Consider the following 25665-nt stretch of genomic DNA (forward strand, 5'->3'; position numbering starts at 1 on the left):
CAACAAACACAAATCGTCGTCTGACCAATCTCAACTTTGCGAGAAACACCTGGTACCGACGTCCAACGCGTATATAAATAGCTCACCAGAGGCAAACACGATGACCCGTTTTATCGATGTCGACGAATCCCAGTTAAATGTACTCGAAAATGCAAGAAATTAAAAAAATACTTCAGAGCAGACTAAATGGGGACTACGTGTTACGCCACCAATTTTGAAGACCTTCCTGTCGCTGAGCTCGCCGAATTGCTGCGGTTTGTTTACGCTTCAGCTTGCAAGCAAGATGGGGTGCAGTACAGCAAGCCGTCAGGTTTACGGGCTTCAATCCATCTACATATCACTGGTCCCCCGATCATCGCACAATTTTATAGATTTAGTTTTACCTTGACACTGCTTTTGATGAGATCAAATCCAACATGAGTGTGACAACTGGAAAGTCGTTTGACGTTATTGATATTAATAGATGGTATGTTGTATGCGCCACAGTTATCGCCCTCGTCGACTTCGATATGGGAGCCAAACAACGTATGTATCGCGTGTATAACTTTTACTGGTAATATACAGTTTCACAAGTCATTTGGAATTCGATGTCATAGACTTACTTGTAAATTCAAAACATAATTACACTTGAAATTTGATATAATAATCTTACTTGTAATTTCAAATCATAATCCCATTTGAAATTTGATATTTGATATCATGACCCTACTTGAAATTTTAATTTAATCATAATCCATTTAGAAATTCAAAAATCATAATCCTTATTGAAAAGTTTAGTAAGAATCTTATAAAAGGCACTGCAATTGAAATATGGCTGCTGCAAATATTTGCATAATTCAATTGTACTTAACTAAATAGACAGTCTAGTCGGTGTGGAGCCGCAACCAATAGTCTATTAGACGTCATATTTGGTTCTAGCAACGCGCTGTCAACATTCAGAAGCTTATGAGTTGGAATTTCCTATTATAATCATGTCTCTCGAGTGTTGCGAAACCATCCCTGGCAATCTATACATCATTTGAGAAATTATACAACAAGTCTATCAACACGGATATCGCAAACTTATGTCAAAATGATATATTCACGAGCATTATATTTCTTAAAGTGGAGGAGTCGTCACCGGTGCATGCATCATATGGCCATAGCGTGTCATTGTTTACAAACCAGCGTCTGCCCACGATCCTTTGCGTTTAGCGTGTGTTGTTATCGTCGCTTGGGACTCAATTCCCGCGCGTGCGTAGGTGACGACCCTCCCGCTTTAACATTTGTGTTCGTCCGATGACAAGGCATTGTTTTACAGAGAGGGAATAAACTGTTGACACCTTATCGCCATTATTCGGAAATAACTCGAATACCGCCATACGCGACCCAAAATAGGCATGTATATCGGTAACAGACATTACTACCATTATAACAATTTATTTTGTCAATTTAGTAATCTATTAAAATACCTATATAAAATTAAACTATCCCACATTTCCAATTTATACACGAGTTGTACTAACCACTAATCAAATTTGGTATAATTGAGTTACGCCATTCACTTGTAATAAAGACAAAGCCTTGCGCTTTAATGATACACCCATTGTGAAAGCATTGATACAGACCACGTTCAAAATAAGAGTAATTGTTACAAAATTCAACTTCATCGAAATTAATCTACAATCTTCCTGGGTCACACATTAATTATTCGGCAATACGTCATTTATGTTAATGTCATATATAAGTATCTGACAAGTATGTCACCGTTCTGCAACGCGGCCATATAGTCTTCATGTGTTACTAGTCCTTCTTTAGGAACGTTGGGCAAAAAGGTATGTTGCGGGTCCATTTCCATTTTTTGATATAGGACATACCAAATGGCAAGTCATATGTAGTCATGGACCCACGTAAACCAAGTTTCGTAATTGTTTCTGCATCAAGTTTACGATATACCATCAAACCTCTTTCTTCTTGCGTACCTAGTGAATAGGAGATATGAAAAACTCAATATATAACCACACACGTCTAATTCAGGGCACGTCTGAATCCTTGTTTTTTTAAGTAATTTTAGTCGTAATTTTAGACGCTAAACTACATTACACGTATTACCTGGTATTGTGTTATCCAGTATAAAGCCAACTAAACCACCTATAATCATTCCATTATGTAATATTACATTTATGATCTGATTGGCGTTGATATTTCCTGTACGTTTTGAAAAAAAGATAGGGACAATAAATAACACATAATACAAATATCATAACATTATAATCGTATCATATATGATAGCTAGCTTTGATTGTAGTACATTGCCAACATAGAACCATCAACCGAAGTATGTCGTGATAAATCTATGTGCTTACTAAATTATGTTCTTATCAAAGAATGCTATTGTGTTAACATAGTTACAGTAAACATTTCTACAACAAAAAAGTCTCAGTTATAAATCATCATTTATATTGACCCAATGTATTTTAAGACTACTAAATAACATAGAAACGGCATTTTGCTTATTTCTGTAGTAACGCGTTTTTTGAATTGGTGATATATATATTGCTATTGAAAAAAACGAAACATTTAATTTAAGTATCTTTTGCGATATTATTATAATCATAATATCATGTCAATATAATTCAACGAGACGTCGTATCACATACAATGGTAGTATGGACAGTAACATTCTCAATAGCACACTATTTGAAATCTGTTCAAATTCCTTATATTTAGTATATTTAGAGTTAAGTTGACGAAAACTTATATGCAACACACTATAGATTGCTTTCCTCTGAGAAAACCAGTATGATACGTGTGACGACTGTACACAATAATTTCAATTTTCACAGTTCATATATTCTATTTGCATATCCCTCAAAACTGAATAGTGTATGAAATCATAGCATACTAATAAAGTGGCAATGTACCTGTATCAATGACCTCCGGGTTCTGGGTTAGATACTGAGGCATAATCAAAGCAGTCATAATGGCTGTCCCAAATATTGCCAAAGTTCTTGAAGAATTCATATTACAATGTTGTAAGCTAGCAACGCCTATGCATATAATTGTACCTAGTCGAAAGTAAGATACCAAATTACCATATAAATGTCCACCCTGTTACTGTTAAGATTACGATAACGACCTTCCGTTTTTGAAATTTATGACATCATATTTATAAAATCATATTTATTAAAGTAAAATATAGTATAAAATCAGATTGAATAAAGTTATTGCTAGATTGTTTGTAATTTCATTCAGGTGTTTTTACTCATAATTTAAGACTTGTGAATTGTGAAAATATGATTGGTGTGCATATGTGATACATTTCGTTATAGAATATTTTTAATATCTTTCTGAATTCACTTGTCAGTTGTTTTCAGTTTTTACCTTATCAAAAAACGTAACAAATTCACAATGTCGAAAACGGTAAGTCTTTATCGTAATGTTTGTTATTAATTATACCATTTACACTGTGTTACATTCTGTGGTCTGAGATCTCATCAAAAGCATAGGCAAAGTCAAATTATATTGGAAGCATTTAAAATTTTATAAATCTAGAAGATTATATAAAATTTCAAAGTGTTCCGGTGAGAAAGAATTGTCTGTGAGGTTGTCTATATACGTTGTGATATCTTTGTGTTGAATGCGTATTAGTTTGATTTATATATAATCAGTTGGGAAGCATCATACGCTGGTTAATGTGGGCGAACACTGTTCGGGTGAGAAAATAAAGACAAAGACATTTTGGAATCAAATTTGTCATTGGAATCTCGAGCGCAACTGCTGAAGGTATGACCTGGACATTGCATATCTACCTCTCGGCAGATTGGTAGATGCAAATACGCGGGATATGTTTGAATAGGTACATAATATGCCGATGGAAGACTTGAACTGTACTCCCTAGCTTATGGGAAGAAACACAAGTCCCAAGTCGATTTACAACAAATAGTGGCAAGAGATAAAATTAAATACGTTTGTAAGATTGTTTACATAATATTCAAATATAAATTGATTTATCATACCAGAAGTGATCCACAGTAATCCCCCAATTATCGGAATTGGTATCGATGCAATAACGGCTGCAAGTTTACCAACAATAGCCATTAAGAAAAGAATCAGACTCAACCATTGTATTACACGTCGATTTCCAACCTGTACAATTTGAAAAAATTAGTTTTCATTATATGTCAATTAAGTTGAAACTGGTGAGATACACCGGCAAAAATGTGTTAACTTGTTAACCAGTTTTCTAATGGGCGTAGGTTATTGATGTATCAATCTGATGTGTAAAAACTATATATTCGAAACAGGCATGAGTATTGTTACCATCGATTTGGTTTTAAGGCGGGGGAGTCGTTACCTGCGCATGTGTCAGATAGCCATAGCGTGCCATTGTTAGAAACAATCGTCTACCCATGAGCCTTTGCGTTTTTAGCGTGTGTTTTTATCGTCGCTTGGGATTCAATTCACGAGCGTGCGCAGGTGACGACCCTCCCGCTTTAATGATAATTTTAATATTTTCAACTGAAGTCAAGTATAAACATGGTATGGATGATAAGCGCTCACTCTTGTAACTGAGATTGCTCCATTGTTCTGGGAATATGACGTCACTCCCAGGCTTCCCCACATTCCGGCGATAATGACGCCAATGCCTTCCACTCCCAATCCTCTAGTGACAGCATGACCTGGTGGTGGTGGCGCCCCACTTAGATGTGCGCAGGCATAATAATCACCGACAGATTCCAATGTAGAAGCAAATACTGCAGACATCATGCCAACAAAAGAAGCGACACTTACTGTTGGTAACCCCCATCTAACTAAACAAATGAAAACAGATTTTGCATTCAATTGAGTCTCCGTGGTTTCCATCTTCTTTCGAAGACTGATACAAACAATGTTTTTGATTAATTAAATGCAAAGTGCCATCATGATGCATTAAATGTACTTTCTATGATATGTACGAAACTGCTAGTACTTAAAAAACAGTTTATGTGGGTCAACAATTACTGTGGTATAATTGTTATCATTTTAACCTTAGACAGAAGTATTTTAAAAGATAATGGCATACTGAATCAGAATTATTATGTAGTGTAACTCACATGGTATCGGAAACCATATCCATGGCAACGTATTTATCAAGTCATCACTTCTGTCAGTTCGGGCTAGATAACTAGGATCACTTGAGTCAGTTGTAAACACATCCGTAATAGTTAATAGAAAGCACAGGAACCACGTTATACAAACTGAAAGTATCACCTGTACAAAAGCGTGTGTATTTTATTGGTGAAATATTCACTATAATAAAACTTCTGTTACCATAACGCCATAAGTTACAGCGTGCCGTAATTTTGCGGTATTTTATGGGATATTTTCATCCTACCGTATTAGGAAATTCGAATTCCACATATGGAATGATTGCGCGCGTAAGTGTCCTCTAATAGTAAAAAAATATTGAATTTCGACATTCCCATGGTGTATCCTTGGAAGGAAAATATGTATAATAATAAGATTATTACGAGAATACCTCAAAGTATGCACGAAGACAGTACTCCAGCTGTACTGTCTCCATTATACTTTGAGCATAGAACTTAAAAGACATGTCGTTTAAGGTCTATGCTTTGAGGTGTTCTCGTAATAACCTCATACTACACGCTTCACCCAGCATATATGGAAACACACATAACTAGTATATACAATAACAATCTGATTAAAATCTGATGTAGTGTACGGGCTTTAATTATTTTAGCTATGAAGTTATTTTAATTTTATTTTTCATTACTTTTGTTATTAATGCCCTTTTATTTTATTATTTTACTTTGATTTTTTTTAAAATTCCGCCCTACCTACATCTGAGCCGATGCCTATGTAACGAGATTTCAACGAGACCCACTATCGACGATTTTAGTCAACGAATCACAGACCTCCTTCTATAGCGCACATGATGACGTCACCGGGCAGAGTCAGGTAGCAAACAGACTCAAATAAAATGGTGGATTATACCGACGTTAGCGACCGAGAATGACACGGCTTTTCGGTAAGTTTATCATTGTAAAATGCAACGAAAGTCATTTTTATGTTAATATTGTGGCTCGAATGGTTCGACTTTAGATCGTTATTTTGCATAGTTATTCTGGGAGTGAAGATTTTGTTTCCACCGGTTCGACCGAACACCGGTGTCTTTTTCCAGTCGCCTGCCCTGGAGACGGGTGATGTTTTGTTGACGATCGGGCCAAAATCGTCCACGGTATTGAAGCCGTAGCTGTAAATATTCATCAAATTGTATCAATGTTTTGTACATTATACAATAACTCTTTATTAAAGTAATTGAGCTGATTTGGACTGGAATAAAATATTTTTTTATTTGGAACACATCGCAATTGATCAGGAAATATTATTTTGCTCCACTTGTCTGCGTCGATGCCGTGGGCCGTTATACAATTTAAAATCAGTTTGCATTGTTTTCTATAGCTGTTTACAGTGTTCTAATCATTACGATTTACTTATTTTTTTGCTTCCATTCTAGATAATTATGCTCAGTGATGTAAAATTGAAGCGATGACTGAATGAACGAACCTTGGCTGGCGAAGATGTATCTGGAAGTGTACACATTTGTTGGAAGTGAAAAAAATATTCAATGTAATGACAACAATTGTAAAATGCTGTGGAATTTCTTTTGCAAATAAAAATATACTAGCAATTTTCTATTAATGGTTCATTCAAGTGGGCAAAATATAATGTACAGAAAGATTGCCTGTATACACTGAAAAATAAGCAACCGACAGCCTGTATAAAAGGGGGTCTGTGATTGGCTGTTACTTACGCGAGATTTGAACGGGACTTACATAGGCGTCGGATCAGATGTAGGTAGGGCGGAATTAAAAAAAATCACAAAATCAAAATCAAAGTAAAATAATAAAATAAAAGGGCATTAATAACAAATATAATAAAAAATAAAATTAAAATAAGTTTATAGCCAAAATAATTAAAGCCCGTACACTACATCAGATTTTAATCAGATTGATACAATAATGGCTTCGGGTTCAACCAGGTATTGGTCAATACTAAATAAATTTTGCCGAAATACATTTAAAAAACAAAGAAGTTGCTAGCACAACTTACACCATTTCGATCAGACAAGACAAAAAAATCATTGAGGAGTTAAAAAGCTGGCGTTGCTGGTGAAAAGTTCCCCCAACTTTGAGGCCAAATTTCAAGGTAATGGAAGTAGACATACAAAAAAAACAATATTAATTTTTGCCCGTGCTTTTTAATCCTAGAATTGTAGTAGGCTGAGGTACATATGGCGCGAAGGTATTCAAAACCGGTGGGCCAGAATTTGTTTTCAGATTTTACAACCTAACTGGAGTTAAAACGCCATTCCTGGTGAACAGTTACCTTATAAATTATAAGGAAACTTCAGTACTCTTTTTAATTAAATTGCAGCTAAAAAACAATATCTAAATTGTTTTTGTTTGATCATGGAGTGATATAAAATACTGTAACACTATATTCCATATCGTTCTAGGTAATATTTTCAATGGATTTAAGCTTGCAGCAACGGTATACATATTATTATATTATATTATCGGTTGTCATCTAGTTTTAACCTGAGTAGAATGGAAAAAAATACCAGTTTATCTGGCAGTTGGAAAAAATACATTATCAGTTATTTTGTGTTACATTATCGGTTAATTCGTGTTACATTATCGGTTAATGATACATTATCAGGAATTTATTACATTATCCTGTTCAACAGATGTGTTATTAACTCACCGGACAGAGTGAAAAGACATGACCCATTTCTTTATGGCATCCTTTTTGTCTAGTCCATGATGCATATGGGACTCTGATATTACGCATATACTGCGAAAATAACAGAGTCAGCGTCAGCGCCCTGAAACATAAAACATAAACAGAGTCATAATAATTAGATTACGGACGTTTCCTTTCAGTTTACGAATTGCTATTGTGATATATTAGACCATAAGCGAAGAACAATTAAAGTCCATTGCACCAGAAACACGCCTGTTCTAGTAAAAAGTGACTTGTTTATCGGATAAGAAATAAATATTATATCTTATCAAAATGAATATATGATTCATCGTAAAATAGAAGAGGTTTATTCGACAACTTGGAGAAACAAAGCAATATTCGTTTGGCGAATTAATAAAAACTTCATTAAAGTTGCGCCATGGTTTGCCTATACGTACAAATATTTAGAAAACAGGACAAGTGAATTGTACTTAAACAATTGTCAGACTGTCATGAGTTTGTTTTCGCGTATCTGTTGACCGACTTATGTAGCTGAGTATTAGCGAATTGCTGTGTTATGTCTGTCATCGTTTAGGCCTATTTGAAGTTTGGACGGAACTCGACTCAGTGATTTGGAACTAATTACGAGATAACCGTCACTATTCTGACTACGATTTCTGACAGTTGGTATCCGTAGTTATTAATGTAGTGAACGATTAATCAAAAGATATGACGTATTCAGTACTTAGTGTGATTGGCTTTATGATTGAAGGTTACGCCCTAGAGTCTTTTTACTGTTTTGTAATTGGTTAGAGTTTTGAAAATGAATAAAGAGAGTTTTGAGAGTTGGTCTTGGCGAGTACACCAGAACAGACGCAGTCCTGGACAGTCTAAGTCCAGTCCTAGAGAGTCTCGGGCGAGTCTTGCGTCAGCCTTGCGTTAATCTTGGGGATTTTTCTCCAGGGCGCTGTGTCTTATAGAGTGCTCGACTGATCGACTAAGACGAGAGTTGAAACGTATTTCGTTGTGAGCGTCCATTTGACTGATTACAGACGTTGTCTTTCAGTTTACGAATTGTTATTATGATATATTAGACCATAAGCGAAGAACAATTAAAGTCCATTGCACCAGAAACACGCCTGTTCTAGTAAAAAGTGACTTGTTTATCGGATAAAAAATAAACAGCATCGCGTACAATTATTTGTTCAATATTTAACATGAAAAAAGTCAGTCACTTTAAAGGGCAATCTGGATGATTTTTATACAGCATGTTTCGAACATTTTGTATGATATTATATCTTATCAAAATGAATATATGTTTCATCGTAAAATAGAAGAGGTTTATTCGACAACTTGGAGAAACATACAATATGCGTTTGGCGAATTAATAAAAACTTCATTAAAGTTGCGCCATGGTTTGCCTATACGTACAAATATTTAGAAAACAGGACAGGTGAATTGTACTTAAACAATTGTCAGACACTGGCCTGAGATCTTGAGTTGCAATTCACGTGACTCGGTGTACCAATGAACATCGACAAACATAATATACTTACATAAAGGAAATTCCCCAATGTTTACTAGAGTAATCCAATGTAAGTGGTACCAAACCTCCTAATACTAACATAACAAGAGTTGGTGCTATGGTCAGCGGGCCAATGAAGCGAATCAGAAATCCAAACAGGCCACTGAAGCAAAGAACAATCTGAAAGACTCCAGCCAGCAAGACAGATCCTTGAATCTGTAAAATATGTGGTACTGTATTAACCAGTCCGACTGTGTTATGATGCAATATAGATTACAATATAATGTAAAATGAGTTACAATATCATATAATAAATTACGATATCATGTAACAGATTCCGATATCATGTAATAGATTACGATATCATGTAGCAGATTACGGTATAATATAATATATAATGTAATAGATTATGGTATAATATAATATATAATGTAATAGATTATGGTATCGTGTAATAAAATACGGTATCAAGTAATAGATTACGATATCATGTAGTAGAATATGATATCATATTGCCCTTTCATGTAATAGATTACGGTACGTTATTGTAATACATTACGGTATCATGTAATAGATTACGATATTGTGTAATAGGTTACGATATCATGTAGCAGATTACGGTTTAAAATAATATATAATGTAATAGATTATAGTATCATGTAATAGATTACGATATCGTGTAGTAGATTAAGATATCATGTAATAGTTTACGATATCATGTAGTAGAATATGATATTATATTGCCCTTTAATGTAATAGATTACGGTATGTTATTGTAATGCATTACGGTATCATGTAATATATTACGATATTGTGTAATAGATTACGATATCATGTAACGATACGAGCATCGATTATGTTAATGGCAGATTATGTGTGTGAAATGCATAGCGCAGTATTCATTCGAGTCAAGAAACACTAATTAAAGAAAAAATAAGTCTCAGTCCTGATCAGTTACCATATAGTCAAACTTGTTTATTCATTGATTAATCACTGATTTCTGTTTTTTGGATACCACATAATTAAAAAGTCTTAATCCTGTAGCGGATTTTCCCCTTCTACAAGCAGATGTTGCTAGGGTTTCAAGTCGATGTTTACGTTGGTATTTAACTACTACGATACAGACTTTCCTTTTTCGTCATTGTGAAATTCTTCCGTTCTTTATACAAAAATACTATTAATTAAAGCTATTGTTCATACATGATTTATTGAACACGTTACATATTTTTGAATTTTATTCAGCCGCCTTGAATCATAATTCAAGGCAAATGAAATGCAAAAATATTGCTAATAAAACAAATTATATATTATCTCTAATATTCAAGCGTACTCGGAAACTATGGAAATTATTATTTATGTGCTTAAGAAATTCGGTAACAATGGCAGATAACTTAGCCATGTCAGTTTACACATTACCCTAACTAATACAATAGTACTTAGCTAACAAGCCATATCTTGAGAAGTAACAGTTGCTGCAGATACATTAGGCATGTTGGTTTACAAATCACATTTACTAATACACGTGTACTCACCTCGCGTGCCCTATCCTCCCAAGTAACAGTAGCAGATATATTAGTCATGTTGGTTGATCCATTAACAAATGTTTCTAGAAAACAAACAATACGTTATTAAATGAAACTGGGTTTCACAAAGACGATAATTTGTCTAATGCACATTTACAAATAAGTTCCTTGATTGTAGAAACCAAATAACATATTGCATGGTTATTGTGATCGTGAATGGAAAAATAGATCTTATCAAATGTGTTGAAAACGCCTAAAATTGCTTGATTCGTTTGCTTGAATAAATTCAAAAGTGTAAGTAGTACATTTATCGTACAGTTTGTTTGTACATTTGGCACAGAAAGATGAAGGTTAACTCACCGTAGTGGAGTTCTATACCATGAACATTTATAAATATTTTATAGAAAACAAGCTAATGCCTTTATGAAGCCTAGTGTATATATATAAACATAATTAAAGTACCTTGTTGTGCAGTGGGTGGGTGCGTACATTTTAAAGTAGTGTTCATTTGGGTATACAGTCAGGCTTGTAATAGTTGTAATTCTGTATTACTGTAGATCACGCAGTGGTAATGTATCTGATTATATGAGCAATTCCTTTGTAAATGTGCATATTTTAAATAATAGTAAAATGTCAAAACCTGAAATGGAGTGTCGCAGCCATGTAATAGTTACAATTAATGAGTATGATACTATGATGTTACTGTCTGATACAACTTGCTCACAGAGCCAATTGATATGAATCACGTCATAGGCGAGTATAGACTTGCAAACAGCCTCTGTATTTTTTGAAGTATCCCGAAAGTCGCCATTTCAATACTCGCAGTTTGTTTTATTTTAGAGATCATTTTGCTGACCATCTTTTTTTTCTTTTTAAATGTTTTTGTGCCAGGCGACAGTTCTTTTTTGTAAGTGCAAATTGCAAGTGCTAGTGCTGACACATAGTACTTTTTGCCATAGAAGTCATTTCCTGTTTGGAACTACATGACAGGGCTGTGTGGCCATCTCTCTATCAAATGGCAATTTTAATGCGCTATCCTGGCGTCAACCAGACTCGGTCGAACACAAGCACATGTGGACCTTAACCAAGGTTCCCCCAAAGTCGCATTCGTTAGTTGCTGACCATCTGTAATAAACTCGACAGGACAATTTTCTTTAAATAGTTTCACTGAGTCATCATAATTCCAGGGATATAAGTTCACGGATATGTCTTTGTTGCTCAATTAGTTTTTTATGTTAACAAGAATCTTTTAATGGTTTAATGTTGGTAAATATTTTCACATGCTACCAATTTAGAAAGAAGGTCCACTGCTATTTGAAATAGACAATTAGGACCGATAAGTATGATAGTTAGGCAAATAATTCGGTAACTTTTATCTATGTACTACTGTATATAGCTCTGTTAGCTCCACTCTATGTTCGTGTATTCAATTTATATAAAATTAAATATGTTGTTTGTACAGTGTTGTTTGAAACAGTGCTTTTGATATTTTACGATGGCGAATGTTGGCGTGATAGAGATATTATAATGATTGAGATTAATTTATCGATATTTAATATATAAGGGTGGCCATATTAAATTCACCCGGGCATAACATATTATGAAACAGGTTTTTTTCTGATTCTAACAAAACAGTGATAAAATCACAAGCGTCTCCAACATAATGATCAATTGAGGTAATTTTAGGAATCCATCAACGTAATTCGGGAACATTCGACATGTTTGCTTGGAAAAAGCCCTGGCATACGCACATTTCAGTCAGAACCCATAGCATTGTTCCGGAGTAGTTGAAACAGACTGAGTATCTTAGAATTGAACGATAATTTCGATTTCAAAATGGCCGTTTTATTTATCAAATATCGATTAGTTAATTTTATTATGTTATTAATTTTTACAGCAAACTGTGAACATACAAATATTCGAATACGTACCTTGAACGCATTCCCATTCTGGTAACTTCATCGTTACGACTGCGGAAAAGTAGTAGACGATGCTAATTCCTTGAACAATTGGCAACCTGTAACGATATAAACATGAAGTGTACATGAATTTAAAAATAAATAAATAAATAAATAAATAAATAAATAAATAAATAAATAAATAAATAAATAAATAAATAAATAAATAAATAAATAAATAAATAAATAACCCAGTAAGTAAATTTGACATGTGTGCGATGAATGAAAATATGTCGTTGGCCAATTAACGATTGATTTTGCATGGCCCTGAAACTGCTTAAATCTGGCGAGCGGCTACACGTACTACCATAGCCAAACCCGGATTTTAACATCAACGTCAGAGAATTACAGCTAGGAAGAAAACATTGCGCTACAGATACGAAGGTAGAGTTCGACACTTTCATTCGTGAACTCTGTCGCTGGTTATCTAAAAGTCACGGGGCGACGACGCCGACTAATACAATTAGACGCACTTCGGGAAAAGAACATTCCTTCACACACACATATTAGTTCTGGGCTTTTTAATTATTACATTATTTCTAGAATTGTTGATTTCCTGGCCGGTTTATTTATTGCCATTTTACAAGTGTATATAACTGCTATACGTGACGAGTAGGAAACAGGCTCGTTACCAACATTGCTGTGGTGCCTACAGTGCGTAATTTCGTTACCCCCCCCCCCCCTCCACACACACCGGTTGTGATGGCCGCGTTAAATATAGAGCTGAGCCACCAGTCTGTATTACATGAATTTTATAATGTTATATTGGGTAAGTATCCGCACACGAGGTGGTAAAAATATTAATTATTATTTTGGGCTTTGGGATAATAATCGGCGTGACCTCGTGACAATTATTATCATTTCAAATTTAATATTATATTTGACATAACAGTCATTTTATTGCACCACTGGTCATTAGAAAATCGTTTCGAGCTAAGTTTCGTGTTTCCTACACTTTAAGCAGCCAGTGTAGAAGTAGGAAAACAACGGGACAAAACCTTCACGTCGCATCACGGCCGGCAGACCAAACTCATCAAAAACTAAATAAATTGCCCATATTTTGCTAAAATGACCGAAAATCTAAAAATTTTGGTCAAAAAGATCGGATCGACCGTAAACATGGGGTAGAAACAGCGGCGCGTGTCCGTATACTGCAACAGGGGCGGATCCAAAATGTATTGGGGGGTCCAGGCCTATAGATCGAATACGCGGGACCGTGCGATTCGGACGATGCTATGCGTAATCCAGATGCATTTTCATGCGTTTGGAGGGGGCCATGGCCCCCTTGCCCCCCCCTCTGGATCCGCCACTGTACTTCAACTCTCCCCAACCAAGTTAGGTGGTTACATTGCTAGTGTCTTACCTGGATCCGAAAGTCACTTGTAAAAATGTTGCAACTGAATCACTGAACACAACGGCACTGAAGAGTTTTGCGAACACGTCGTCTTTCATGCCATCTTCCACACAGAATAAACCAACAATAATTGATGGAAAAAGCAATGACGAACTGACCATGGATAACAGTTGCTGTAATCGAATACACAACAAAACATAATCAGTTTCAGTGTTTTAATAAATATTTCAATATTATATTAATTGGCAGCTTCATTCATTTTTTTATAGTGAGAAAACATCGCCCTTGCCGGGTTCAATATTCGCTACGTGGCGTATTCAACAGAATGTATCAATTTTTCAAACTTTACTGGTTTAGATGCTAACACGCACTGCACCACTGTGGCTGTACAATTTCGTAAAATGATACGCAAGTTAAAAAATCATAAAGACTGGACAGCACATTACCTGCACTGCGAACGCTATACATTCATACCATGGTGGGATATCATCTATGGCATACTTCAAATCCATTTTATATTTGTCATTGTGCTTTTCGACGATAGGTTGATGTGGTAATGACGTTATTGTAACAGCTACAACATCATTGTCCACGTTATCCATATCACATTCAAATGACTTAGTGTCTGTCATCGCGACTAGTTGATTGTTTTAGATACCACACCTAGGAAAAGAATACACATCACATTAGTGATATTGTAATGGAATTTACTCGGGGCTCCACTACAAAAAGAACGTTACCCGGCCTAGTAATTTAGGGGCGATGAACGACGACACTTTCTACCGTGTCGCACGGTGTTTTAGCGGACACACAGCACGCACTTTCTTCTCAGGGGGATCCTGGTACCGCCTCGGTTCAACCACTTCACGATGTTATCTAAATAAAACAATTCACACATGGAGTAGTTATATTCTCCATGAACCATCACATCAACGCCATGCTGCTCGAAGAGAATTACAGAATGTGTACATGTCAATCAAAAATAGTCATGTGATATTATATACTCAACCCGATAGGCTAATATATGTAATAAGCGTACATCTAATACATAATTATATGGAGTGGAATATTCCACCACTACCTGGCGACCCGAAAGGTCTACCTAGGTTAACAAATATCGTAGTTTAATAATGCAATAATGCACAGGTTTCCATTACAATATGCAATTGCTACGCTGGAGAATTTCTATGGAGACACTTGGTCCAATTATAGAGTAATAAAAAGTAAATATGTATCATATAAATAAATAATAGAACCAGCTCATAACATAAAGTTGAAAATCAGCTTTATTTGTTTTACAATAGTTATGTAAACACGGAAACAAGTTCTCAACATTTATGTTTTTCTCAGTATGAAAAAATAATGACATTACTTAACGTCTATCATCGTCACTAGTTGTTTTCACTCACTAGACTAATTCACCATAGAAACCAGGGTTGAATTGCTAAAAGATAAAGACCGGCAGGAAATTAAGCCATGTTCCTAAATTAAAAAAATCTTATTCAGATTTGTGACGAAACCGAAAATTCAGTCTAATTCATTATAGGAAACGTCCAGCAAAAAATCTACATTCTATAACAAATTTTAAGGGAGCTCATCTCAAAATTAAAGCAAGGTTATGCATTCTTGGACCGTGACTGGCATATGAAAAGGGAAAATGGGGGGGGGACAACACCGGCATAACATGTACATGTTGCAATGAGGAAGAGAAGACATAAGAACATTTTATGTATAAATGTAGTTTTTGATGGACAAAGAAACAATATGATGGATGGAGTAAGAGAAATTCTGATAAGAAAAATGGAAACATATCAATTCAGAGAAATTAAAAAATATGAAGAGCTAGTGTTCATTCTTTTACATACATCAGAGAATTATGGTTCAAACCTGTGTGAGGATATTGATATGGAGGTCAAGAATTGTTTAGTTGCCTATATAGATACTTTTCTGACCCATTAATTTGTTACTAACGTATACTAATAACAACTTGAATCTATCAAACTATGCAATTTATTTAACAAGATGTCTATTCAGTTATTTGCAAGCCTTTGTATTTGTGTACAAGTGTTATGCAGCTCTTATTCTTGATAGTTTAATCTGTCCCTGTTATGAACGGTAAGTAAGTAATAAATAAATTAATATAAATAATAATTGGTAATGAAGATCGAACCAATATCTTTTAATCTAGTATGACTCGGGGGTCTGGGGGCATGCTCCCCTTAAAAAATGTTGACCATCTGAAGTGCTATATCCTGCATTTTGGGAGAAAAATTTAGCTGAAACAAAAGGTTTCAGCTTGATTTTAGAGGGCCGAGCCCCCCCCCCCAGTTTTTTTCGAGGGAACGACCGCCCATCTGCCCCCGTGCCACCACCAATGGTCTATGCCATTTTTTTTCTTTGTCCAAACTCAGTTGACTAGAACTCTAGCCTCGAGAAGGGTCCTACAAAAAGCCTTTACTGCACGGCCTTCAGTAGCTGAATAAAGATAAACTACTCACGTACCTTCTAAGGGATATTGGAGTCTTTTCCTGTACGGTCTGATACAGATTGTAATTTGGGATAGTGTTCACGCACGGGCTAACGTTCAAATACCTTAACCCGTGCTAAAAAAAACGTGTGTGAACGCTTATAGACTTATTAGCTCGGGATAAGAAAAGCTAAGCACTGATTAATTTGGCCTGGTTTTTATTTTACTAGTGTGCCTTCTAAGAAGAATTAGTGTATCGTTTATGAAATTGCCCACGTGAGTCTCCAAAACGTGGATACCACTATTTTTTTCGTTGGTATTTGGTAGACGTGACGAGTCACATTACGACACGACACAATTCACGCGTGATCAGTAATCCGCGACAAATCGGTTAGTAGCCATGACCCCAACAGTGCTGGTCTGGAAAATGTGCGATCACTGGAGCCTTCATTCCTCAGCTCCTGAGAGCGAGGTTATTTGTAGATATGTTGGCAATCGCCACTGTGTCTGCGGAAGTACTATGGGAGATTGCATGATGGGAGTGAACAGTCTTTTCATCAGTAAGATAATTTTAGAAAAGTGAAAACAAGATTGACTGTGAAATAAAGGTTGGTTTTAATTATACAATATCATGGAATCTGGATGAAATAATGAAAGGAAATTGAACGGGTATGAAAAGGAAGTAAATGTGGCAAGAATGCAAGGTCAGAATCCCGGGGTCAAAATACGTCACAATACATCCATCATCATCCATCGGCTGTCAACAACTATGGATGCGGTAAAAGTCTTGGTTTGCAGTTTGCGTGAATGGCCGGGGGAAAAAATCATGCCAATTCTGTGCTTCAGTAACAGTATTTGCTGCTTGTTTGTGCAATGGAAATTAATTCAAGAAATGGACATTTCCTTCTAGTAAACAAAACAACCCATGGACGTTTATCTTGAGAAATTGACAGTCGTTGTTGTGAAACAATGGACATACTTCTTCAGGGTATCACGGGTAGTTTTGATTATTAGAAGAGGGAAACTGCTGCTTTATGGAAGAGCAAATTTCAATGACATTTGCCACAGTAGTTATAAATCGATGTTGGTTTTAATTGGTGTCACCTGGTGTAGAAGTAATAACATTACGATGTTTTCAAGTTTAATAGTAAATTATTAATATTAAGAAATTAATAGTAAATGGTAGACTCCCTTTTGAATAACATCAACCTGTCTAACCTGGTTGACAACAATGAAATTCTAACAGCAAGGCAATTAGGACAAATTAAAAAAAATATACAAACATCATTTATATCAACTTGGAAAAGTGAATTACAAAACGACAATCAATCAAAACAAAATTAAATATAAATAAATTAAGAGCATACAGAGAATTAAAAAACAAATTTGCTTTTGAAACCTACCTTATTACCCTGCAAAATATTGAGATGCGCGAAAATTTAAATAATTCCGTCTCAGTGACCATAACATGAAAACTGAGACTGACAGATATAACGGAATACCCCTTACTAGATTATGTAACCTTTGTGATCAGAATCAAGTAGAAGATGAGTATCACCTAAGGATGTCATGCAAAAGTTATACCCCCGATAGAAATGTCTTATTTGAAATGGCAAAAACCAAAATTTGTCATCAAAGACACAATTCATAGTCTTGCTAAACAACAGTGGTCTAACACTCCCTGTAGCAAGGTACCTAAATAAGTGTTCTGAAATATGACAGCAACCCCAGTGACAATTTTCTTTCCCAGTTAAGTTTTGCATTTTTTCTATCTTTTTATTGTATAATAATTTAGTCTTAATGTACAGTAATGTATTAGCTTAGTTTTTTGTATGTATGTTTTTATTTTATTTTATTTATTCAATTTTTTAACCTTTTATTCTTTCTTAAACATTTGTAGCCATTGCCAATCCCTCCGGGGAATGTGTAAGTGTTAATAAAATTAATATTATTTAATAAATGACCCCGCACATTAGTGATTGGCCTTGGATAGTTGAAGAGATTTTTAAATGGGCTACTGATAGAAGTATTCGCCGTGACTCAAGACTTTTCATTCGGGTTTATACAACGCTTACATGTTACTGTCAGGAAGGTTTAATGGCTTCAAGTTGTTTGTATTTGCACAATGTGAAAGAGGGGTTTATTGTCAAAAAGTACTAGTATATGGATGGTGGTATGCATATTGAACTATACAACATTTGAATTATGTCACCAAACTGTACGTTTTGACGACTCGTATGCAATTGTAAGATTATATTTCTGATATACTCGAAGTGAATCTCAACACTGTGCTTTTTATAAATGTTATGGTTCGGTTAATAATATCCTGGAAACTGTACAGAAAATCAAAGACTTTCATTATTTTTTGTTCATAGTTTTTCTAAATTTCAGTTTTCATTGTTCATAATTATTTACAGCAATAACACTTTATTTCTATTGTGAAACAAGACATATATGGATATGTGCGAGTATGTTTCATGAGTTAATAGGCCACTTCTTTATATCCCACAATGTCTGGTAATTCTAACTAACTACTATTTCGCAAAATTTGCGTAGCCTTGCTTCTACTTCCATATTGTCCTTAATAGTGAAGGTTAATGCAGATATATTGTAAATTACACATAGGTAACATTACAATACATTTCCCTTAACATTCCCCTGTATTAAATAACAATCTTTGAGCTGAGGCAGTTATGGTTCTACAACCATCACCAGTTCTCTTGTTCTATGTCTATTTTTATACGCTCAATGCCATCTGATACCCCAACAGCAAAGCGTAAAGTTTACTACCGGTAACACCTGTAAGATTCAAAACTACTACTTGGCGTAGTCACGAATGACATGATACATCATTCTGTCGTTTCTCAACAAGTCGGGTGCCTGACAATGTGTACAGCGCTGGATTCGATCCTGTATAGTGTTAAATTCAGCTACATAGTGTAACTGAAAGTCAGCTAAACCCGAATCTGAAAAATTGTAATGTTCTTGAAAGGAATAACGCATTATTAAGTTTGAAATTTAAAAGAAATACTGTTATGACAACACAAGAACTAGTAGAGTAACTTATTTAAAGTTTACTTCCTCTATAATAAATTGACCGTTGTAATTTAATAGGCAGTCCAGGTATATACTTTGCAAGGTCAGGGGTTATTCCATTAACACCATGAAGCCATAGTGATACTGACAGTGAATCGACCTCCGTAAATGCAAAAATAACGAACATAACAACAAAGGAAACGTAGGAAATATACAAAAATAATATCACATTCATAATATAAATTGTGGCACTCCCCAAGTATATAAATAACTGGTAATTTCATTTGTTATTACACAGTAGAGACAATCCGTCAATTTTAGAAAAACAAATTTAGTACAGAACACTATACCAGTTCGTTTTACTGAAGGTGCGGTAAGTCATACACTTAATACAGACAGATTACAGAACTGAAGCCAAAACTTGTGCTGGTAGCAGGAAACCTTGTTGATGATGGCTGTTCTGTCATACTAATCCCTTGACCACATACCTAGGTTCAATATAGTAATCATTATGTAAATATTATTAATTTACCTTTCCAACATGTTATATATGATATATCATTTACCACTAATAAATTAAATTTTGTTAACTCGTTCAACGTAAAACAAATGCATACAACACGATTACCTCTAATTAACAAATGAATAAGTAAATTGAAGGTCAGAGCAGTTCCCTAATTGTCCATTATTAATTAATGTGAATTACTTAAACAAACTGAAGTAACTGCCAGTTAAGCAGTGCCCTCTGTGTCCAAAATTACAAAACCCCCTATATTCAGCTTGATCACGACTGAAATAGATTTACAATGCTGACCTTGAAAAAACAATAAATTGCATATGTAAGTGGTCTGATGCTTCTAACAGCTTTCAACAGATTAGTTCAGTCACCGCATGTATTTACACACGTTATATAGAGGTCACATGCAATACACAACGAACACGACGCGGTGCGACGACCGCGACCGTGGCTTTTTAACGTGTCATTGATTTACTAACCTGCAACAAAGTTCCAAGGTCATCGTTAAACTTACGTTCCGCAATGCAAAGGTTTCCCACAACAAATGTCATCATTTGTAAACATATATTGTTGTATACCTGCAACTTAATGTTTGACAATTACCCTCATTGAGTGCCAGACGGGTATTTACACATATGTATTTAGTCGACTTGTTTGATGGTGGTACAATGTAAGTTAACTTGCTTTGCTGGAACACTACCTGACATCACTGTATCCAGAATTATAACTCAATACGACAGTAGCAAAACGTAAAAATACAACGCCCGTGATCAGCCAACGCCCGTGACACTCGACCTTGGAACACTTAGATAGTGAATGGAGAACAATGTTGTGACCAGACCAAGGAGTAGGGGTACAACAATGCAAGTTGATCACCCATTTGAGACGTTGTTGATCAAGTGAAATACCGTCCACCAAAAATTGAGGAACGGTGCGTGGATTTTACATAGTAGGTTTGGAGTTTGTGCATTTAAAAAAGTGAAGTACCCAAATAAAAATGTGCAGGACTGTTTTTTTTTCGATACAGCGAAAATCATCGAAGTTCAACAATTCAATAGTAATTCCATTTGTATTATAAATTAAATGGTCTACAAGAAAGTAATATTTGGACAAAACTACAGTCTTTTGTTTATTATTTGTTTTTTTAATATTTATATATATATTCTCATACTAAATAATGTTTAGATTTTTAGAGTAGTGTGATAGGTATATTTGATGGTTAAAAACCTTTCACTTAGGTAACCGGGATTCGGTCGTTTCCACGCTAGGCTGACAAAAACACACACAAGCTTCGTTCATGTTCCCAAACGATTCTCCGCCAAGTCCCTTGTTTTCACCCGAGACAGCATTAAATCACTCTTTATTTCTTGTCACACCTTAACCAATTACAATCAGTATAAGAGACTCCAAGGCCTTGCCTTCAAACAAACAACCAATCACATGAAAGTGTTACACATCATAATCAATTAATTACTCGTCAAGCTGTCTAGAAAAAACACTACTATATATTGTCAACACTAACTAATATTGATGGGGTAATAGTCTCGCACTAACATTCCACAAAGATACCACCTTAGTTAAAATCGCAAACAAAATTGGTTTAGGATTACAGCTACTGTATTGTATCTTAAAAACTGCAGAGTCATAAGATGTTTTTGGTTGATTTCGACCAGCTCGCCATCTGGTCTTGTCATTAACCTTTATCAGTATATGTCATGGCAACCACTGTCAAACTGACTGAAATATAAATCATGACAGTAGTAACAATTTTTCACTTCCGGTCCGGTTACTCTTTAGATAGGCCACGAATATTTAGTTTTGAGATATAAGTTTTGGTATGTGTTGGTTCTTCAAGTTGGATATTTCAGCCTCGTCGTCCTGCATTTCGTGTAACAATTCTGACTTTCCACACTGCGTAAAAACGGATAGTTTAGCGGTTTTAACACGGAAAATGCTTGGCTTAAATCATTTGCTGAAGGACGGCCGATTAGGTATGTGCAGCAACAGAACCTAAATTAGCATAACCATGTTTTTTACCTTTGTCCCATTTTTAGTTATCCTCTACTAATCCCATATCACAGACAACTAGAACATTGAAACGTTTGTCGTGAAAATCACGTGCATTAATTGCGTTTTTTAAGTCACGTGCCACAAATTTTTAGAATCCCTCAAGTTTGTTTCAAAGACTGCCATCGCACCAGAGATAAACAGAACATTGAAATGTTTGTCGTGAAATTCACGTGCATCATACTATAAATTGTGTTTTGAGTCCCTGAAATTTGTTTTTGATCTTTATCATTTACTCCTCCACCAGAGTGAATTACAACATTATTTGTTGTTACCCAGGATTCTGTAATCAAATGATACAAACAGTGTCACTGCCCAATTTTCGAACTGCATTTATTTTCGCTGTAACTTTACATTTACGAAACATTTATTCATGTCTTCTAAAAGTTTCCTAATTCTTTGCCCAGGCAGGTCGGAAAATACAGTGCGGTCGATTAAATAAGTAGGAAGTAGGGCAAAGTGAGTACTGTAGCTCAAGTGACGTTAGCGTATTTCTAATTTAGTTTTAACTCGCACAATATGTATTCACTCACTGTTACTATAGCTAGAACGCTGTACGTGTCTTCACTTCCAGTTTAGTTCTGCCGATTTCTCGCAACCAACATCGTGATTTTTCATTTGGGATTTCGAGAATCTTAACATGAATGTCGCATACGACTTGTTTACCACTTCCGTGTGACTGAGAATGTTCTAGAACCGTACTGTGTCTGAGTGGAATTTTTAGAAACTGGTTGAATAGGTAATGGAACATTCTAAAGATTTGTAGTAAGTTCCAGACTCATTATATATGCTGATGTAATGGTCTATTTATAGACAGTGTGGGTATATATAGGGGAGTTGTTCAGCACTGAGATCAGATCGGAGATCTCGTTGAATTGTATTGGAGTTTAAGCATCTAGTTATTGGAGTAGTGGAGTTTTACCGCGTTATTGTACTTGATGTTTGCAGAGTATAATAATACCAGTACCAGTTGAAACCTCATCTGTTGGCTCCGTGTTCGTATTTTATCATCGCCGCCAGGGAAGTCTTTCTGTTACTGTTGCCATTTTGGTATTTGAACCATCACACCTGTACTATACCAATTACGGTAATATTACGTTGCGTGTGACAATGAATCGTTATGGCATTCATACGCACAACACCTCACAATGTTACAACATTTAAATTGTCAGTTAACAAGGTCTTTCATAGTAGCACTTCTATGGGATTGACGTACTAGAATGAATTGGTTTAATTATCGTTGTTCACTTATGACATCATTGACTGGCCCTCTAGAGGCGAAATGACGCCGGGCAAAGCGGACTTTTGTCGTCTACTTCACAGCCCGTTTTATACCCGATATTTAGGACATTTCGCAGCACATACAAGTTGTTTTATGGACAGAATTCATTCATAGATCTCAGCTTTCATGTACATTTTAATAAAGGTCAGACCTCCCCTTTAAAAGTCACTGAAAACATTTTGAGCATTAGTACTAGAGTTAAATATAAACGGCCTCTGCTTTCTCCATGAATTTCGTAACTTGCTACGTTCGGGGTAAAGAAAAACCTGTGGCTACTTTCAACAGTTTGCTGGAGTCTGATCAAAAACGTGTCTCAAGAAAACGTCTTCATATCAGTTTTTCGATTATTTTTTCAGCTCGTTACGATAGAATCAGACAATTTAAAACGTTCATATATGCTATCGGAAATCATTTTGGCAAAAAACAAGTTTTTCATTGCTCATGAATATTAATTTATGCAAATGAGACGATTATTTCAACCAATCGTGTCATACCCCCCCCCCCTCCGCGTGACACAATAGTAAATCTTTTGGATGTGAGGGGGAGTCAGTGCGTATATTCATTAATCCCTTGAGTAAATATTTTGCATTATGATGTAAACCACTGTGAAAGTCTATCGTTTGAAGTGTTATCTGGTAAAAAGAAAGTAATTGTTGGTATTGTGTACCGAAAACCAGTGATATTAGTGATTTTGGAAATAGTCTAATGAGTGTTTTATGTCGACTTAAAATAGGAAAACATGTGTTTTAATGGTCGATTTTAATAATGATATTTCAAAAGAAAATATTTCAGATACATTTCTTGCATCTCTTCAAAGCCGCTTCTTACACAAACTTATTACTGTACGTACACGAGTTATCAAAACCAGCAGTACAATTATTGATCACGTTTAATATCAGTGCATGTTGTTCTCGTGTCGGTGTTCATACTACTGATGTATCGGATCAATTTCGAACTGTGTGTAATAAACATGTACCTCTAATAACTAAAAAAAAAATACAACGAACTAATACCAAAATAGGCAAGCCATGGATTACGTCAGAAGTAAAAAGATCAATTAGGGGAAAAACAAGAATTATTCACCAATGTTTTGAAAAATAACTATGATGCAATGGAACTTACCAATTATAAAAGATGTAGGAATGTACTAACTAAAGTATTGAGAAAAGCTGAGAAAACTATTACATCTCTCAGTTCACTAAATATCATAGTGATTCAGGTAAAACGTGGAGAATAATTAACGACCTTGTTTGCAATTGCAATACAAATCACAAAACCTTACCAAGTGAATTGAAGTATGACACGGGGAAACATTACTTAATCAAAGGGATATTATCAAAGCCTCCAATAATTATTTTGTAAACATTGGCCCGAAACTTAATCAAATATAAAAAGCAGCCCAATTTTCAGAATTACCTGAACAATATTTAAATAAAATCATTTTTCTCAGTCCCACAACGAAAGAGAAAGTAGAACTAATGCTAGGAAATCTTGACCCTAAAAGCGTGTGGCTACGGTGGATTGCCAGCAAGAGTACTTGTGGAAGCTTCGCCAATAATTTCAAAACCCATTAGTTTTATTTTTAATCTGTCTTTTTCAACTGGTAAATTTTCAAGTGCATTAAAAATCGCAAAAGTGAATCCTATTTTTAAAAAAGGCGCCGACAATTTCCTTGGAAAATACAGACCAATATCCGTTCTACCATTTATCAGCAAGGTGCTTGAAAACACATCATTAATAAGTAATTATTTCTTTATTTAGAAAATCATAATATATTGTACGAGCATCAATGCGGTTTTCGTACTAATTATAGTACAAAACTCTCCCTAATAAACCTGGTAAACTCTTTACTACACCAAATTGATGAGGGCAACACAACTGTCGGTATATTTATAGACCTCAACAAAGCATCTGATACTATCAATCACAATATTTTTCTACAAAAAAATAATCACTATGGTATACGAGGGCTCCCCAATCAATGGTTTCAAAATTATTTAAAAGATATTACACAGTTTGTATTTTCTGATGGTATTGCTTCTCTCTCTACTGCCCATTCTTCCCCTATTTTCAACCAGCTTAAAACCCTTTACATTTATAAACTACCCAAGTTTCGTCTTTTTATTTTAATTAAATAAATTTTCAAAATTAAATTAAAATAAAATAAAATACAATAAAAGCTATTATCAGAATATTTGAAGTGATTAT

The 25665-nt window shown here is 35.1% G+C and overlaps 1 protein-coding gene and 1 long non-coding RNA gene across 2 annotated transcripts; one reads left to right on the top strand and one right to left on the bottom strand.

The window, feature by feature from the left end:
* Positions 1-1539: 1539 nt before the first annotated feature.
* Positions 1540-14720, bottom strand: LOC102805464 (solute carrier family 23 member 2-like). The gene is made up of 12 exons (XM_085495849.1): positions 14535-14720; positions 14098-14261; positions 12708-12793; positions 10786-10859; positions 9285-9469; positions 7750-7870; positions 5076-5232; positions 4543-4793; positions 3999-4128; positions 2904-3047; positions 2092-2187; positions 1540-1961 (listed from the first exon to the last, which is right to left on the bottom strand). Exons 1-12 carry the CDS (start codon positions 14718-14720, stop codon positions 1783-1785), a joined length of 1773 nt encoding a protein of 590 aa, XP_085351975.1. The 3' UTR covers positions 1540-1782.
* On the top strand, positions 5684-6678 carry LOC146729457 (uncharacterized). Its single transcript, XR_014928301.1, has 2 exons — positions 5684-6010; positions 6500-6678. It is a non-coding gene; the product is annotated as an uncharacterized LOC146729457 (long non-coding RNA).
* Positions 14721-25665: the final 10945 nt, after the last annotated feature.

Source organism: Saccoglossus kowalevskii, chromosome 22 (assembly GCF_978046115.1).
Source record: "Saccoglossus kowalevskii chromosome 22, keSacKowa6.1, whole genome shotgun sequence".
Classification (NCBI taxonomy): Eukaryota; Metazoa; Hemichordata; class Enteropneusta; family Harrimaniidae; genus Saccoglossus; species Saccoglossus kowalevskii.

Bases quoted from the DNA above. Each gene is read 5' to 3' on its own strand.
- LOC102805464 (XM_085495849.1), bottom strand. From the start codon at position 14,720: ATGACAGACACTAAGTCATTTGAATGTGATATGGATAACGTGGACAAT. The intron at 9,470-10,785 runs GTGAGTACACGT...CATATTTTACAG, and splicing joins GGGAGGATAGGGCACGCGAG to ATTCAAGGATCTGTCTTGCT. The intron at 2,188-2,903 runs GTACATTGCCAC...CAAAACGTACAG, and splicing joins CCCGGAGGTCATTGATACAG to GAAATATCAACGCCAATCAG.